Source organism: Corvus hawaiiensis, chromosome 2, assembly GCF_020740725.1.
Source record: "Corvus hawaiiensis isolate bCorHaw1 chromosome 2, bCorHaw1.pri.cur, whole genome shotgun sequence".
In the NCBI taxonomy this organism is placed as follows: Eukaryota; Metazoa; Chordata; class Aves; order Passeriformes; family Corvidae; genus Corvus; species Corvus hawaiiensis.
The window spans coordinates 117,114,678-117,134,629 of record NC_063214.1 but is presented as its reverse complement, the minus strand read 5'-3'; the positions used below and the strand labels follow the sequence as shown (position 1 = coordinate 117,134,629).

Below are 19,952 nucleotides of genomic sequence, written 5' to 3'. Positions count from 1 at the left end.
AACTGAGCCATAATCCCTAATGGAATTTTACGAAGTTGTACTTCAGAAAAAAACAGACCCTGAAATTTAGTCCAGATTCCTCAAGTCTCAGTCCAGGGCCCCTACACAACATGATTCATCATAGAGGGTTGAGTCCTGTTCTCAGACAGTAAAAATGTAAGAAAGTGGAAGTTACTGATTTCTATGATTGCACCAGACTCACTTGGGAAGCCTCTAAAAACTTCCAAGGTATGTAAAAATACAAACACTGTCCACATATATAAACCCAACCTTCTTTATCTCCTTAAAGAATCCAGTATTGCATGCAAGAGGTCAGCAGGGCAATTCCCTAGCACTGCAGGAATCAGCAATTTCCACTATAAGCACTTTGTGCACGCAGAGTTCAGTTAAGTGAGAAATATAAAAATACTGAATATGTAGATTTATCAAGTTTAGGCATGCTGCAAGATATAGGAAATCTGCAGTGCAGTTAAATCCAACACCCCACAGTAGAACCTAATTTTTTCATGCAGATTATACTCACCTGGTGTCCTGCTACCTGGAACCTTCATGTAGAGCTGCACTGTGTTCATGCCCAGGATGGTATGACCAACATGGCTTAGAAGATTTCCTGCTGATACCACACGTACAAAAGCAGGAAGTTTTGTCAGTTCATGGAGTTGCAACTTCCACCTGCAGCAAAATAGCAAATTGACAAAACTGTGAACCCCTGAAACTCTTAGAAGAGTTTGGGAAACAAACATTCTCAGAAAGTTGTTAGCATAGGTTCATAGGTTATCTGTGTTACTCTTTCAATTTTAAAATATTTCCAAATACAATCACAAATCTCACAGGCTAGTTGAGGGGAAACCTAATTTTGTAGCCAAAGCTGAAAACTACAGATCAGAAGATCTGGCATCTCTCTGGGATCCTACAAGAACTATTTCAAGTATCAAAATCCAATTCCCTATGAGCCTCAGTTTAGTTATGCTTAGGTTCATTTGAAGTCTCTCTCCCAATGGCTTGTTCAGAGCAATAGTTTATTAGCAACTAGCTTGTACCTACAAATGGAATTTCTTTTCTAGAAAAATGGCATCAATATCTAAAATTCTGTAACAACCTCTAATCACATCCACAGATGTACACACTGATCTTCTAGTGACTGCCACAGAAGATGTCATCATCTTAAGTGGTCCTTACTGCCCAAACACCATAAACTTTTCCTCTCTAATGACTGAAGTAGACCAGAATTTTTCTACTGCAGCTGGTGGGACTGACAGACTAGACATGCTGGATCTTTGATGGAAACATGTATTAACTAGAGATTGAACCCCAAATAATTATTACTGGACCATAAAAAACCACTTTCAGAGTATTTTTAATATTTTCTAAACTACCTTCATCTACTCACAGAAGGATACATATAGTTTAAATAATACTCAATTTTTATTTTTTGAGGCTCTTGAGTGGTATCATGGCTCACCCACAGGTAAGCACTGGTCTGGTCTTTGCTACGTATTTTGAACCTTGTTACTGGATAAAGAAGCAAGAGTTATGAAAAGGTGGAAACAGATGACAGTATGAATGAAAAAACCCATGAATAACAAAAATTCAGACAAACAAAAAAGAAAGAAAAAACCTTTAATCTTAGAATTTCTATGCAAAGACTAAAAAACTTGGTATTGTCAGAAGTAATAAAGTAGTAAGCAAACAATTCTAAGCCTCACAATGAAACAAAGGCAATGGATTAGAGAAGGAGGACTAGAAAGAATGGTTTCTGATGGATGTTTAAACTCATTTCTGGAAAAACAAAAATTCTGGAAAGAGAAGTGTGAAAAGATATTTTAGCATGTGGAGGACTCGTAACAACAGTTTGAAAACCAAAGGTAACCACTCCATTGTGGAAATGGGGTGTGCAACTGGAATTTATCAACAGACTGACTGATGTCTGAGAATACTACAATGAATTTCCTGAAGGATTATCATCATGTAGAGTCCCACTGTGAGCAGGAGAAACTGTAATCAACTTACTTCTTGTCATCTGACAGGTCAATGTTGGTCCCAAACTTGATTGTTTTAAAAGGTCCTCTTCTCCTCCTCCCAGAGCTGCAAATATAAAAATGTATCAGGCAAATGTGAAAAGGGAAAGATGTAAAATCGCACATATAACCAACTACAGAATTTAAATACAGTTATACCACACTTACTTATCAGAAGATGTGGATTCATTATCTGAGTGGTCCTTGTGGTGACTCTTCTTCTCGTTTTCCTCCTATAAAATGCAATTTTGAAATGTTTTTACATAATACATACACACACACATATAAAAGAACATATAAAATATATAGGTATGAAGTGGTAACACAGATATAATACATCTGTTTCAAGATATCGACGCAATTTTTGAAATATCCGTATCTGTGACTTTGTGTCAACATTTCTTCATCGTGAAGAAAATAAAAAAAGTTAGTCAAATGCATTGAAAAAAAAATTCTTCATGGCTGCAGATTCCATGACACTCAGGCCAGAACAACAGAAAATGTCTACACTTTAAATATTTCTGCTGGCCTGCATTCAAGTTGGAAATAAGTATGTTGGTTTGCTCCATTATGAGGGTGACCTGGAATCCAGTATTAAAGAAATCTGTTAACTTTTTCAGATAAGAACATCTACCTCCCTTCAAAGTCAAGCAGGTATCCTGACAGGAAACTAGGATGACTAATATTTGTAAAACTAATTTAATAAATTCGATTATATAAAATCTTTTGAATTTTTCATAGTCATATGCTATTTTAGCACTAGCAGTAGCTGAGACCATGACTAGTGGAAAAAATCCAACCAATATTAAATGATGCAATTTTATCTTTTTTAGCAGACTGTGCTCAAAACCCTATTCTAAAGACTTCTATTTTGGCAAGTATATGGACACAGAAGGAAAAAGAAAAGAGACAAAAAGGAAGAAGGAACTGTCTGGAGTCTATCCAAAGATCTCTGGCTTTGAATGGGATTGTTGTTAAATCTCAAAGTGCCCTGTGTACCTGAGAAAGTCTTATTCATCCTTTGAATGAAGGACAAAGAGAAACAAAAAGGAACCTAGTGATGATGGATTTATCAAATGCTGCAAGACGTGTTAGAAAAGCAATGTAATAGCTGTAAGAGGAATAAAGGAAAAAGATCACTTAGGGCAAGCCAAGAGAACTGTGGCTATAGAAAGAAGAAATAAAGCTTTCATTTAAACACTGAAAAGTCACCTAAGGACAGGTCAGAGCAGCGTTAGGCAAAGGACACATGTACAGTGTCTTTCTAATTTCCAGGGGAAAAATGAAAACCATCACTCTTAAAAATTATTTTATGTATTGCATTTTTACCACCAGTTTGTAACAGTGGGGGGAAAAAAAGAAATCAGAAAACCCTGCAGGACACATTGTGGTGCAAATCCAAAGCTGAGGCTTTCAGTGGTATGTGATCAATTATGTACATTTTTAAACATATCTATTTATATCTATATAGAGATATAGACAGATACAGATATATATTATGTTCCAGTGATGTAATGCTCTCCAGCCCCTCTGGAATGACATACAAGAATACAGCACTGGTGCCACTGCTCCAGGGGCACTAGAAAACTTCAGCCAACGTCCTACTGAAATTTATTACCATTGCACAGGAAGAAAAATCCCAAGTTCTAAAAGATTTCCATGCCCCGTGCTTCCCAGTGGTATTCCTGGTTTTTTTCTTCATCCTGTACCAGGTCAAAGCCTTATGACTAGATTCCCTTCTGTTCTCTTTAACTACCAATTAATTTCTTTGTTTCTAATCCCTTCCTCTAAAGCCCAAAATTTTAACTTAGAATTTCTCTGTCCTTTCTTACTGAAATCATTCCTGTTTCTGTGTAAAGGCAGTGAAAACTGTAACAGTCAATTCCCCACACTGACATTTTCCCTATTTTCTAAAGAACAACTGGTCAAAATTATCTTCTTGTCTTAGTTCTGCCTTAGCCCAATCTTTTTGCAACACCAAGTAGCATAAGCCTCCAAGGAGTGCCCATAGCCAGTTTCAAGAATGTGCTCACTACTTCAGTAAAAAATATTAAAAAGTAATACTAATAAAATCACATTTCACAGAATCCCAGAGTAACAGAATAGTTAGGGTTGGAAGGGACCTCTGGAGATCATGGAGTCCAACCCCTCTGCCAAGGCAGGAAGGGGAAATACTATTTCTAATACTTCACTCTGTCACGTAAGTCTAAAAACTTCTAAACTAAGTATGAACTGCTATGTTTGGAACCCAACAAAAGACAATTATTAGTGTAAACTTCTAATAGGCCACATCCAAATTAATTCAGGACAGTATGAAGAATAAGGAATCTGATTTCAAGACAAGTGTGAAATTAGAAGCAATCCAAATTTTTAAAAAGCCTCGAGTTCTAAGTATTTTAATGTGAATTTTGACATTATAATATGAAAGCTTAAACTTATAAACTTTTAAAGCCGTGGGTTTTACATTATTAAACTGAAGTTTACACTAAGCATTTAGGAAGAATTTACTATTTTACCCTCTATTCAAAACAGATCTTGAAAATTTACCTGTGCTCTGCATGCTAATGAAAATGTCTCTTTTTCCTTAGCAGTTTCTGCTTTTTCCAACAGCCATTATTAATTGGCTCCAGAGTCATTACTGCAGTCCATGAATTATAACCCAAATAGTAGCAATTAACTTACCCTTAAAGACTCCTGGAATGAGGAGGCCTGGTACTGTGCATATTTAGCAATTGTTGTATGAGATCTACTGCTTTCACAACGCCAGATTTTCTTTGTTCCAGTGGGGTCCCAGTTTTCATCTGCTGGCTGCAGTAGTTGTGTCCTTACTTCTACTATGTGTTCATTATTCGCTTCTACCAATGTCTTAGTAGAGAAGAGTCCTAGATCTAATCAGTAGCAATAAAATTAATAAATGAAGGTTAAAATAGAATAAAAAGAATTCAGGAAAATGCCTGAATGTTATTGAAAGGTTTACTCTAAAATCATTTTTACCTGTTAGTCTTCACAACACTGCCCACCTGAATGTTAATTACTGACACCCAAAAAACTTTTCTCCATACATCCAGTAGAAAATTAGAAAAAACTTGGCAGCTATGGACTATATTACAAGAAACATTTTGCATATCTTGGGTAAACAGATCTGCAAACATTGTTCAAATCTATTACCAAGAAAGCATTTTTCAGAGCTGAGTTTAAAGAATGTACTTCCATCACATAACATGTCTCCTACCAGTAGTGATAGCTTATCTGTCTACAGACTTGAAAAAGTTGCACTGTCAAATTACAGATCATTAGATCTAAACACAAAGACATGCATCCAGTTTTTATAGGAAAATATCTAGCTGTAAACTTCCATATCCACAGCTCAGCTTCTCTCTGTGCTCAACAAAATCTGCTGTATTTGTGGTGGGGTTTTTTTTTGGCATGACCAAGATTAGAAACAACAGCAAACTGAGAAATGACAAATTATCCTAACGACTTGGAATATACAGGTAATACAATATTACAGAAATAAAATATCCACTTGTCAGAACTGAGAGATGTCTCTTTAAAAAACATACATTTCTCTCCAAAAGAAAAAAAAAAAAAAAAAAAAGGGTAAATTTACCTAATTTAAGCGCTCCAGCAAGGCCACGTATTACAGTAACGGGGTTGTTTGGATTTGTACAAAATTGATGTAAAGGTGGAAAGAAAGCATCTCGTTTATTTTCCAACTGCAAAATTATAACGGAATATTAGATGTCAGATCAATCTAGATTCCTTATTTGTAAAATAAGAAAGAATAGTAAAACAAAAGAGAAATAGCAGATAGAAACCAGGATTTTTTTCCATTTCCCTGCACAGTGGGGAATGAACAGCTACACCATACAATTCTTTCTATGGTAAATGCTGGGCTCACTCCTGAAATTATTTTGTTACTGTAATTTGTTTCTTGGCATGAATTATTCCCAGGTTGCTTCAGCTTTGCAACTCAGATTTCCTGTACTTAATTTCTTTATCTGACAGTAGCCTTGTACATTGCCTAAATCTACAGAATTCTCTGAAGAGCAGTACAGTTTCTTTTCAGAAGTAAAAAAGCGCTAATTTTACAGATAATGTATACAAGAAACAGTATAATTAAAAGACTACTCTCATGATATATCTCATGTTAACCAGAAAGGTTGATTTGATTTTCTTATGCTTCTCTACACCTATAACCTCAATTTTATGCTATAGTCTCCCTCCTGGTTTTTTTTTTTACTTGCTATGAGTCCTTTAGAGCGCCGAAGGCATTTCCAGCAATAAACAAAACACAGCACAGAGTCCCCAACAGTGGCACATCTGCACAGTCTGGGGCAGTGTGGTGACTTTCCAGCTTTGCAAGGACTCATCAAAGCTGGGATGGACTTTTATTAAGGCCTATGAGTTCAGGTGCAAGGCCTGGAAAACAGCTGGAAGCACTATTGCATCCAGCCTAACCCAGCTCTCAGGCAGCCTCTTGGGCACCATCAGACCCAAGTGCCAGCCTCTTCTGGTCCCTGAACTGAGGTGACCAAAGCCAACTCGAGCTTTTCACACTGCCTGTATGAACATACTGTAATTAATTCTTCTGCTATTAAGGAAGTGGATATCCTGTAATTTATTCTTTTATTACTAAGGAAGTTAACTCAATAAAGCTATTATGAAACTTTATTTTCAGAACAGAAGTTTCAATGCTTGCATGAGAAAATAGTACTCAACTAAACCCTGGCTTTTCCTGGTGACATTTTGTTCTTAACATCACCTCAGCTTTTGTTCATTTATCTTCACTATGTTTTGAAGCAGACTGTTGTGAGAGTTTAATTACTTGCTCATTTATACATAAGCCGCCACTTGCAAAAATTGTACGTGCATTTTTGAAATATTGTGCATTGTATCTAATGAACTGTTTTGCTTATTCTGCCAACATTTTGAGCATTAAAAAAAAATCTAAAGTATTTTTCCTTCTGTTTACTGACATTCTTAATTTACAAGTACTTTCAAAGGCAAACTATGTCACAAAATTATCTTTAAGGTTAGCATTTCTCCTGCTTATATACCAGTTTGGAGAGCACCGTAATTAGAACTCAGTGATGAACAGTGCATCTTTAAAATAATTACATTATGTAACTCAGATATCCAAACAATTACAAAAGACAGGCAGCAATGCACTTCTGCCATTAGATTTACTTACATAAATACTAGGTGTAGGTGGATTCAGCTTGTCCTTTGGCAAGGGAGGGTACGGTGGAGGCGGTGGTCGTGGAGGTGGGCATTTATCCAATAGAATACTACTGTTAGATAAGCCATTTTTACCCAGATTCCTAAAAGGAAACAAGAGCTGTCTCTGTCAATACTTGACAAATAAAATAAATGCATATCAGTGTAATCTCTTATGCAAAATAACGTTGTATAAGGAAAAACCATAATTTAAGATGCAAATAAAGCTTGTGTGTTTTAATCAAGAATTTGCCATGTATAATTTGATATTATTCAAACTTATTCCCACTTTGCCTGCTGAATCTACAACATCACCACAGTCATTTTAAATAAAAGCAACATGACACATTTGACAAAATTTAACAGGAAAAGAATGTTTCAACTGGAAATGGAGAAGAACCTTAGCAGGTGGATGATCATTCCACAGGAGCTGAGGTAGCAGAGCAGAAGTCAGAAAATGCCAATGTCTCAGCCAAAAACCTGCTGAGTCACGAAAACCAACTACAGCTACATTACAGACACTGAACTGGACCACACCTACCCCTCCCTGCCTTACACATTTTGAAGCAGAAGGAGCCACTGCCACATAATCCATTTTTTGGAGCAATAAAGGGAGAGGCCCTACCCCCCAGTGAGTAGCAGTGTCAATACCCCTGCGTGTGACTCCAGGGAGAGCCTCTCTGCCTGTATTTGCAGCCTCTCCCTGGAGATTTCCAGGTGTGCAGGACCCCATATGTGCAGTTTCTCCTATGATGGTGACCTGAAAAGCTTAGCCTGTAGTCAATACCCAGTCACCATCACTGGGAAAGTACTGACAAAACCATCCTTTACAGTCTTGTTAAAAATGACTCAACTTCTTCAAAATTCTTCCAACTAAACACTATTCAAATCCTTCTCCCAAACTCACTTGATTCACTGTTGTTACATCCCACAAAACAGGATGTTTCTAATGTACAATTTAGTCATGTATCTTTACAAAATTCACTGGTTCCTAAAAGGTTTTTTTGATAATAACAGTCTTCAGCAGAAAACACAGCTGACTTAGCATTAGATGAAACTCCCAGCAACAGAGACTGTTTCTATAACTGAGAAACATGGTACAGCCAGGTACTGGGGTCATGAGATCACAGCTTCAAATCAAGCTACCACAACCCCTAAGATGGACTTAGGGCTTGAGATCAGATCAGACTGACATGACAAACACTTCAAAAAAAACAAGCAAACAGCTCACACCCCCAAAAGCACACCTGTCAAAGTATCAAACAACTTATTCCTTGTGCTAGGTGAGTCCAATGCCACAATTTCACTTCCAAGAAAGTGAAAGAGTGATGCAGAAGCTTTGATTACTCATCATCCAACTTGGCAAAAAAATCACTGGCCAGTGCTTAATATCTAATGTAGTTACTGCAAAGGCTTCATTGTCCCCACATACACAAAAAAATGCCAACAAAGCAAACAAAAGAAGAACCCAAAAATAATATGGCAATATAAAATCATCGCCACACAGAAATTTATTGACCACAGCTGAATGAACCTGAGATTCAGATCATTTATACCAAGTGAAACTAGACTCTAAACAGAAGTACCAGATGTTACTATACCTCTGCATTACCAAACTGAGAAATAAAACAAACACGGAAGTGCAGTATTAAAAGTAAGAGAGAATTTTGACAAAATTCAGTTTGCATTGATAAACAGTTCTCAGGAAATTTTTAAGTCAAGGAAAATGAGAGAAAGTGAACTTGAAGAAAAAGAGACATTGCTCAGAACTAGCATGACTTGAGCTGCTGCAGTCACAGCAAGGTAATTACAGTGAAAGCTCAGTAAAGCCAAAGCACATGGGGGTTTCAGGGAAGGGTGACAATGGAGGGAGGAGAAACTTCTGTACACTTAAGAGTAGAGGTCTGTACACTTAAACTACAGGTCTGAAAAGGGAGATGAGAAAGGGAAAGAAACAGACAGTACAAGGGAAAAAAATCAGATGAACAGAGAGATCTCATAAACCCAGCACCTGAAGCTGATATTACCAGTTGCATGCTATAATTTCCTATTAAGCGACCAAAACCCTGTGTGGAAATTTAAGAGCGGAAAATGGACAAAGAAAAGCAAAGCTGAGATAGCAAAACATTCATAATTTAAGTGGCACAGGAAACAGATGGGCAGAATATTTAAAGTTGTATTTAACAGACCAGCTTCACTCTATCATCATTTTTTTTCCTATCATCTTTTTTTTTTAACTATGAATCAGAATATCTTACTATTAATAACAAGGCAAGAGAGCTATTAAAGAATAATTCTGTAATTGTTAGTGTGCCAAACAGAGCAATAGAAATTATAAAAAACACTACAGAAGTACTAAAAATATTTGCTACCACAGTGTGAGTATCCACTGCCAGCCTCTCCACTTCTGGAAATACAGAACTACAGGAAGTGCAAGGAAAGTGAAAGACCCTTCCTGACCACAGCAACTGTGCTGAAAATCCCACAGATCTCAGTTTCAAGAATGCAGTTTTTCTGAGAGGATTTCATAGTGGCTAAATGGGGCAACAAATGCTCTGCTCAAGACAAAACAAGCCTGACTTACACCCCCAAAAGAAACTGGATAACCAATCACCTACAACACTGGGATGAAGGAATGAAGAGAAGGACAAGCTTCATTCCTTTAAATTGACTTCCACAGCAAACTGGCTTGTTGTGGACTGTGCAAGGACAACACCCTTCATTCCCACAGAGTGGGAAGAGAAGGCAGGAGCAGCTGTCAGGCTCAGAGAGGCAAGGACAGGGGTGCACAGTGACATGCAGCCTGTCCTGAGCCACAGCTGCAGCACTCAGTCCACGGCAAACTCCTCTGGGGGTGAAAACAGCAACAACTCATTGAAGTGCTTCACCCTGAGGACCAAACTTGAACTGCCGTGCTTAGGAGAACATCAGCCATTATGGATGAAACTGGTGCCTCAATGTCACAAAATCACGGAATCAATTAAGTTGGAAAAGACCTCTGGGATCATCAAGTCCAACCTATGACCAATAACCACCTTGTCAACCAGAAAACTGACACTGAGTGCCATGCCCAGTCTATCCTTAAACACCTCCAGGGATGGAGACTCCACCACCTCTCTGGACAGCCCCTTCCAATGTCTTATCAGACTTTCTGTGAAGAAATTCCTCCTAATTTCCAACCTAAACCTCCCCTGGTGCATTTTAAGACTATGTCCTCTTGTGCTGTGTGCTTGGGATTATTTCATGTAGTCATAGGATCTCTTGAATAGGAATACATCACATTCATTAAAACACCCCTTTTAATTCTATTTTACTGCTTTCTAGGATACATTCCCACAGCTTCTAAAAGACAGTTTACAGCCCTCAGTCTTAGATAAGGACTTCCTCTCTGCCTAAACACCAGAAGCCCAGGTGTGACACAGTTTCAACAGTCACCCACAGAAAACTTATCAGGCAGTTACCAGACACTTTTTAGGTAATGGATTGACTCTACATCATCCCACCTGACAAAAAGAAAAAGTATCAGGAAGGTTTAAAGCTGCCTGTGTTACACAGCTATACCAATTTTAACTGTTTTATAATAAAAACTCGACCTCAAAAAATATTAAAGTTAACAGGATAAACTTTATTTTCTAAGAACCAAGAATAATTACAATTAATTATCATTCTTTACATTTATTTATCACCTCAATATTTTTATTATTTCACTCAAGCCTTATGTCAGACTGAGAGAATTATTTCTCAGGAAGCGTGCTCCTCAAGTCCTCTGGAACTTTTCCTGTTTTCCAAGAACTATTAAAAAAAAAGTCTGTATGAATTATAAACAGTTCTCTGGCTCGCTCTTTCCGAGTTCATGGATGTATGTTATCTGGGCCTCTGACTTAAAAATGCCAAATTTAAGTATAACTGCTGTTTAACCTTCTCCTTGAAAAGAGAGTACAACCCATGATGTGAACATTTTATCTTTTTCCCAAGCACAGAACAAAAATATTTACTGAACACTGTTGCTTCTATTGAGCCTGTTAATACTTCTGTGCAGGCATTATTTTTTTGATTCTTCTTTTTTGTTTTTGTCTACAGGTTTTCCTGTTCCAAACACAATTTCTGTGTTTTCTAGAACTCTTAGCTTCAATAATTTTAAAAATACTTGCCCTTTTTGGGAGATTATGACTTTTTGATGATAATGAAAAGTTCCTAAACAACTTCCAGTTATCTATACATTTTTATTTTAGGTACAATTTACAGGTCGGAACAGCGTAAATTACAAGCATTTGTGCTTAAGCAGTTATTTTTGTTGTGAAGTCAGTCTAAGTGAATTATTATTTGAAGATTAGCTGTATAAGAATTAACAAGGTTTTACTGCTGAAGAGATTATAGTTATTCTGAGGAACAAAATTAATACCCTCTCTTCCCCCAATAAAAATCACATTTAAAATGAATACCAGGAATAGTGCATTTATTTGATACTGTATCTCAATTCTATCACAATTAATTAATCTACAAAGAGGAAGGAACAAGACTTTTCAAAATGTGCCTGCAGGAGGGATCAGCTGAAGCACTGGGCTGCACAGCACTTACTTGATGCAGCCCTGGTTCAACCCAGAAATACCCACCCTTCACAATTAGCAGATACGATCATTACTGTGAGTTATTACAAAACCACAGAAAAACGCCTGTCAATCCTCAGCACCCTGGGAAGGAGGTGGTTACACACAACACCCCGAGGTTCACCTCCCCAAACTCCTTCTGTAGCCAGGGAATGAAGAGAGGAGCTCTCAAAGGGAATAGAAAGGAGTCAAGTCAAGCTTACATTATGCTTAAATGCAAGCAATGCCAGATAATTACACAACCTGTTTATCATGCAATTCTCTACCCCAGCCTTTCACAACCAGGTACTAGCTGGCAATACTCCCAGAGATCTTTCATGAAACCTACAGAAAATCCTACAATAGAACTGTGGATTTTCTCATTATGTAAATGTATTTCTAATTATTTTTAAATTCTCTTCTGGTTTTGACCTCAATAGTACAGGTTGGCAGTGAATTTCATAGGTTAATTACATGTTATGTAAGAAGTAATGTTCGGTTTTTTTTCCTTTTCTTAATGACTTTTACATCTTTCCTCTCTATTTCATTTGCTAATCACCTTGCTCTTAGGCTGTAAGACAAACAGAATCACATAAATGACTTACGTAAGAAAAGCATTTCAACAAGTGGCACCAGACTTTTTCATACACTTGCCTTGCTCTCTGAACTGTATATTTTCCTATGTTGGTTTTTTTTTTTTTACTCCCAGATAATTCTGCTTCCCATCTGCAGATTTCTGTATTTGCCTTTTGAACAAAAAAAAATCTCTTACTCCAAGCAGTGTTTAGCTTGTGAAATCACAGTATTTCACATTTTATGCTTAAAATTTTTGCTGTGGTGAAGTTCACTTGCTGGATGTAACGTGCCTTTAGAGCAACTGAGCAATTCTGTCTTGAAGCCAAAAAAATCCTTTCTTTGTAGATAAAATTCCCAATAAAACAAGAATTGCTTTCATTGTTTTCAAGAACAAAACATAAATTTAATCCAGGTCCTTCCTTCACAAAGCACTTCCCCTCAAATAGATTTAGGTTCTTTTCCTGTGGACCATGAAGTTCTCAAACTAGGGATTCACTGACTTCCCAGAGCAGGCTCAAGGAGCAGCACCTTCAGTAAGGACAGACCAAACTTCTCCTGCTCCAGATTCCAAGAGAGCCCTCAGAGCAAGAAGTCTGCCCACTTCAGCCTCTGCACTGCCCTTCCCACTCCTCCTCAGGACATGGATTTACTGCACTTGTGCAAATGCTGGCCATTTATCAGACCCTTTTCCAGACTGTTTAGCCCAGACCGCTTTCACAGAACCAACAAATCATTAAGGCTGGAAAAGACCTCTGGGATTGTGGGAACCCAGAATGCAGAGAATATTTCTCTGCCTGTTTTGAAGGGTTCTAACCCCCTGAACAGTACTGTTTTTGGCCTTTGTCCACGGGAAAATGTGCCTAGCCTCTGGAAGGAATTTGAATCTACAATGGTGTGAATTAGGTGAGAATACTATGTGAGATTATCACAGGGTGAAAAATTTAGAGTTTTTAGGTCTATTTGCATAGTAAATAGAGAAAAAGCAAAAAACATCAAAATGGAGGATTGCTGTTCTCCAAACCTCCTTCTTCTTCTTCTACTACTCCATATTCTGCAGTAGAAGTAGTTTGGGATGATTGGATACAGAATTCCGCAGTTCCTGTCTACGTGATTTAGGAACTTGTTGGACATTGGTAAAAAAGTGAAAAGATCTTTCGTTTTAAGTTTTCATTGGGTAATTTACCTTTAAAAAGGCTGTGAAATCTTGGTAAGTTGTCCTCTTGCTGCATTCTCTGCTCTGCGCTATGTCTAGGCCATGCCAGCGGCTTGTACTCCTTAGGTAAGAATTAATAAACCCCTATCTGGAGCCTGAGAAGCATGAAGTCCCACTTGCCTTCTTTTTTCTCCTGGCAAAACTCTGAACATCTCCCCCATCAGGGAAGACAACAAATAATAATGTGGACAGCGTTAGGGATCATTGAGTCCAATCTGGGACCAAACACCACCTTGTCAACTTGACCATGGCACCACATGCCACCTCCAGTTGTTCCTTGAACATCTCCAGGAACAGTGATCCCACCACCTCCCTGGGCAGCCCATTCCATGCCTTATCACCCTTTCCATGAAATAATTTCTCTGTTTGCTGTCCTGTATTTTTATCATTTTACCCAGCCCCTTGAGAGGCAGCTCATGTCTCCTGGTCTCCTGTCACTTTCTTTTCTCAATGGATTGCTCTATACTTTCCCTCTTTGAACACCAAGCAAAAGAAATATAAAAAGGCCTTATTGGCCCCTTGTAATACACGTTACAGTCAAACCTATGCCTCTCATTTGCCTTCCCCAGTTATGGCAAATTGGTAAAGCTTTCAAGTTCAGAAATGCTTTTAGTTTTCAAATGAGTCTTTCCATCTATCACCATAAAAATGACAACTCCCAGCTGACATGAAGTTGCCCAGTTACCCAGCTGGGCTCTTCAGAACTGTCTGAGGACCTCTTACTCTAAGTTTTGTTTGGACCTTTGCCTGTTCTTTCAAGACTGTGAACAAACTTTAATAAATAATGAGGAAAAAAAATAATAACCAAGATATTTCTTACTTCTCTTATGATAAACGAAATAAATCAACTCAGGAACTTCTCTACACTGCTTAAAGGAATGACCTGACCACAGACCAGTTTTAGAAAGGACAACTGGTAGACTCTCTTAACTGAGCTGGATACCGGATTTTTATCCCTACTCAGGGATGTTAATTAGATGCACCAGTTGAAACACTGAGTGCGAAATCAGCTGGTTTCACTTCAGTAGAAATAAACAGCTCGAGTGTTAAATCTCAAGTCTTGTGATAATGTTTCATTAATTCTCCTTTCAGAAAGATTGCTCACAGGGAAAAGATACTTACATTTCTAAGAGCACAGAAAAGAGCTTTTGATAACAGTCTCTTTAAGGAAACCTGATACACAACCAGACCAAGCACTCTTCTTTTTTTCCCCATGTATTAACAATCGGCTTTTCCAGTAACAAACCTAGAGCAGTTATTCTTAGCATATTTTCTTCTTTTAATTACATGGTTTTCACTTATGCTCAAAAATTATTTGGGGTTGCGTTGGTTATTTGTTGTTTTGTTTTTGTTGGTTTTTTTTCAAAATGACCTTAACAGGAGATTTTCTCTGGGAATCTCAGGAAAAAGAATTAATTTAATAGTGCACTCTTTTATCTGTTAATTTGCTCAGAGACTTAAAGAAATTTACTTTACTATGTAAACAGTTTACCAAACATAGTTTAGTTGGTTTACAACCACCTTAAAATTTACTGTTGCAACCAGTTTTATTGGTAGGGAAGACTAACCAAATGAAACTTACCCTTCCCAGAATCACCACCTCAATTCCCTTTTATCCCTATACTCCAACAGCAGTTTAACAAGATGAGCACATTTGCCACCCTACTGTTCTCCAGAACAGCATCTTAATGAGATTTGCATCTCTGAGTCAATAGCTCAGCCCCTGCATTTCTCAATTCCTTGTGGCTTTTCAGTGACATTGTCTGGCCCTTCAAGGGAAGTTCCTTGTACAAGTATCAGTTGCTGTGCCAGCACCCTATGTCTGACCCCTTCTCAGCCTCCTCAACAACCTCATTTCACCCCACGAACAGAATGGGGCTCTGTTAAATATTTTCTCAACATTCGCACCGAGGAAGATGGATATAAAGAAACTTTTCAGCCTCCGCAATTATCTTGCCCTACTTAAGTGCTCACTTTAGTCTTTGGCAAAACAAAGCATTTACCAAGTCTGTTTCTACAGAGCAGACAACCTATTCACACGTAATAAAAGAAGAATCAAACTGAGCTTTCTCTTTGGCATGTGTTTTGCATTTTATGACACAAAGCATCTCCTTTCACCTAATGGCTTCACTTGAGCAGCTTTTATTAAGACAACATTTGTTTACATAAAGCAAAATGACAGTCTCCCAGCATTTATTTTTGTCTAACTAATTCTAATTTTATTTTATTGTAACTCAAGCCTTCTGAATGCCTGTTCTAATAAATTGCTTTCACTTTAAAACCCACCAAATTTCCATATTACTGATGCTCCTTTGTTCTTAAGCAAAGGCACAAAACCCTTGGAACATTAACAGGCCACTTTTTGGTCGAGCATTACCACGTTGCTTCCTGATAAAATCCCTCCTGTGAAATGAGGAACTTCATTATCTTGCAGTTCACTCTCCTGCAGTAAGTCAATTGTAGTTATACACAATTGTACCTTGTGAATCAACTCTTGTGCATTACTTAATCCCAAACTGCTACTAATTCCAGGTCTTTTGTGCTCTAAGCACAAATAAACCTGTAGGGTCTGAAAGATGCAAAAAATGGCTCCTCTTAGACAAGACTTTTTTTAAACTTGCATCTGAATAAAACAAAATTATTTAACAAAAAGACATCTGAGGACTTCAATGCAACTTACAAAGAATATAAACACCCTGGTTTTGATGTAAGCATATAGTAAACAGAGCCAAATGGCAGAATAATGAGGAAGAAAATAAAAATGATTAATCTAGTGCTCCAGCTATAAAAAAATCCAAGTTATAGCCACCTGTTCCTACCTGCCAAAATGTCTATTTTCGCCTAGAGAATACCACCAAGGCAACAGGGCAACAGATTGTATCAAGTGGCTATTGTCAGATAGCAAGAAGAATATGCCAGAAGATAACAGAATATAATTATCCACACAGGAGATGAAGCCAGAACGTCTTTCTGAACAGATCAAATAAAATAAGGGTATGTATGTAACAACTGACACACATGAATACATTTAAGGCCCAACGGAGTGTAGCTCCAATATATAAAAACTAGTTCTACAGGACAACTCCACTCTCCCCATGCATTAAGCTTATTCTAGCACAGGTGCTGGGGGGTCTTGTCTGGTCTTTTTTTCTGTTGTGTTTTAGAGTCTCTTTGTTGTTGCTTGGTTATTTATTTTTTTTTTTAAAGAAAAAACCCCAATTATTTTAATATTTTCTACTGTGAGTAGCTTTTCTGCAATTTTTACAGTAACTCTAAACATCAACACTTTTGGTCACAAATTCATATTTGAACCACAAGATACCACTTACAGGGACTGCACACCCAAATATAATCAGTACTACGGGAAGTACTTCCAATTCTTTGTTTTTGCAATACGTTACATTGTGTTAAATAAAGGTCAACATGCAGAACTGAAGTTCACAGTATCTGATATACTAGAATACAAATATCTTCCATTTTACTATGTATAATAGGGATTTTTGGCCAATTAGCAGGTCTTTCAGCAGATTATCTTCTAAAATTCTCCTTCCCAGACATGTTGCTCTATGTCAGTCATGCACATAACACCCCTGACAAGGATGTTCTGCCCAAAATTCTGCTCCACAGCTGTCATGTGTATGCCTGAACATCTTAAAACAAAGCAAGGGCTAATCAGCTACTCAGTAAAAGGCTGGGAAATCCTTGTATTCAACTTTATGAATATAAACTGTCAGACATATTAGAACAGTGGGGAAAAAAGCCCCACTATTAATGTATTATATAGTGTTTATATAGAGAGTTAAGTTATAATTTTTATTAGTAGGAAATAACAGGTAACCAGCTCTAGCGCAGGTGAGTTACTGTATTTCTCAGAATCTCTTATTATTAGCAGACATATGCAGTTTCCAGAAAGCACTGTTTGCCTAGAAGAAATCCTGTCTCTAAACCCGTAAAAGTAGTCCAGACTGATGCATTTCTTGACCGCAGAGTTGCTAAAAAAACCAAGTCTCTCCTCCACTTTTCCCACTGCCCACCTTTCCTTATTATCCAGCTTCTAAGTCCTCAGTCTTGCTGAATGAAGGTGCAGACAGGCTGAAGAGGGAGCTCTCAATCTCTACTCAGAATGAAAGAAAGAAAAAAAAGCACATCTAACACCTTTTGAGCTGTCTGCAAACTACACGGGACAAAGTATTAGCTTACCTCCCTTGAAAAATTATGATTTATGTGAGCCTGGGAAAAAATACGAACTGTAAGAAGCCAAGTGAAACACCTTTATGAGCCTCCTTTTATCTTGGAAATTAAGTATCACTAGGAATACTACACCTCCATCAAAGAGCACAACCGCAAGGACTTGCTGGCTTAGACTTCTGTAGCTAAAATGATAAATGTTTTGCTACCGAACACAAACTGCAGATCTCTCCTACAACAGCACACTAAACATATCAAAATGCAACATTTCACTAGAGTGAAGCACTTCCCATTACTCTCTCAAGAAAGCTACATGCCAATCTTGGAGACAGATCAGTTAAACTTCTACAAAAAACTTAAAACTTTCTAAGAGTTTATATTATGCCTATTTGCAATGCACTCATCCTAACACCATACACTGAAGCTATTTTCATACTTTTACTAGAAAGAACACATACATGGTTGCAATTAAAAAAAGAAAGCTGTTAAGCTGTTAATTTTTATGAATGTAATATGTGTAGAAATGTCACTTGGAAATGAACATTACAATAAGACTTAATATTTGAAAGATGACAAAATAAGCTCCCTAAAGATTTTTTTTCCTCTCTTTTACAAAATTTATCTTGGTAACAGAGAGTGACAGACTGCTATATCATGGATCAGTATTAGTCATCAAATCCCACAACATTAGGAACCACGAGCTCTCCATCACAGTAACAAGTGCAGGTTTTTTTGTAGAATAATATAAACATGCTTTTATACTATTTTTTTAATATCAAAAAGAGTAATGCTCAAAACCACCACATTTGCTATATAAAACACAGCAAATACATATCCTAAATAAAATGTTTTGGAGTATATTGAGGTGATAAAAATTCCAACAAGAATTAGAACAGAGAATAAAACAGGTAACATTTCAACTAAAAGAACTGCAAACACAGTTCAGTATGGAAAACAACAGAGAATAGGCCAAAACATTCAATAACCATATGCTTATGATTAAAGAGACTTCTGTGAACTTTAAAGGCATCTTAGGTAACATTTTCACACACAGTGACAACTGTAAAGCATGCCTACAGAAATTACAGTGCTCTAAATGGTCATTTCAATTTCCAGACTGCCTAGATTTCGAAAAAAATTTAAGAAAGCAGTGAAATCTCTCCAAAGACTACCAAGAAAATCTGAGGACTTTTGAGATATTTTACATCGAGAAGGCTGTGAGCAGCAAGCACTAAATGTGAATTTGCAAAGCTAATGACTACCTGACAGGCTCCCTGCTAGCACGTGCACCAGAGATGAACACTGACAGATTTAGCTGCAGCAGTTTAAGTTATTAGTGCTCTGGGTTCAACCACCCTCCTCTGCCACAGGCCACTGACTACTGCAGAGGGGGCTGACTCTGCTGCATTTCTAACATCAGTGTAGCCTAGAGTAAAACATCTTTGCCAGAAGTCACTGCTAAGAGATGTTATCTGAACTTCTACAACCCAGCCTTCCACACACTGTGCCATTCTGCATTTCCAGTGATGAAGGCACCTGCAAAAACACTGTGTGATTTGCACAACCACACTGTAATCACTGCCAGGTTTTCTAGTGGCTAGCCTCATATTTTGCCTTAATCTACTCTGCTGCTGATCTAAAATGATCCAAGCTTACTGACTAAAGACAAAAAACAACAGTAATACACCTACTAATCAACTGCAACATAAAATGGACCAAGACCTAAACCCCTGAAGAGTCAAAAATACCTGAACTGCAACACGACAAACTCACAACCTGCTGCACAACTGTACTTTTAACACAGTCAACCACCTGAACAACTCCTGAGCTTGAGCTATAGATGCTGAAACCACCATTAACAAAAAAGCCATCTCTGGTACAGAGCTGATGGACAAGCTGATACACCAGATGGCTGTGTGACCACTCAGGGGGACACCAACAGGCAGGAGAAATGGGCCAACAGCAATCTCTGGGAATTCTGCACAGGGAAATGCCAAGTCCTGCAGCAGGGGAAGAATAACCCCATGCACTGGTACATAGGAAAAGAAATATTTTTTTACCTTAGGGGTGACTCAACATGAAGAGCTTTGTCCAGGCAGGTTGTGGTCTTTCCATCCTTGGAAGTATTCAAAACCTGGGTGGACACAGCCC

The 19,952-nt window shown here is 37.7% G+C and overlaps 1 protein-coding gene across 19 annotated transcripts in view; it reads right to left on the bottom strand.

Moving 5' to 3' along the window:
• KDM6A (lysine demethylase 6A) overlaps positions 1 to 19,952 on the bottom strand; it is a 150,641-nt gene that overhangs the window by 13,720 nt on the left and 116,969 nt on the right. For all 19 annotated transcript variants that reach the window (XM_048289753.1, XM_048289756.1, XM_048289760.1 and 16 more), the window contains 6 exons: positions 7,213 to 7,342; positions 5,629 to 5,734; positions 4,701 to 4,906; positions 2,187 to 2,251; positions 2,011 to 2,085; positions 524 to 672 (listed from right to left, as the gene is read on the bottom strand). In XM_048289753.1, the coding sequence (XP_048145710.1) occupies positions 524 to 672; positions 2,011 to 2,085; positions 2,187 to 2,251; positions 4,701 to 4,906; positions 5,629 to 5,734; positions 7,213 to 7,342 (731 nt within the window). The remainder of the gene's footprint in view (positions 1 to 523; positions 673 to 2,010; positions 2,086 to 2,186; positions 2,252 to 4,700; positions 4,907 to 5,628; positions 5,735 to 7,212; positions 7,343 to 19,952) is intronic.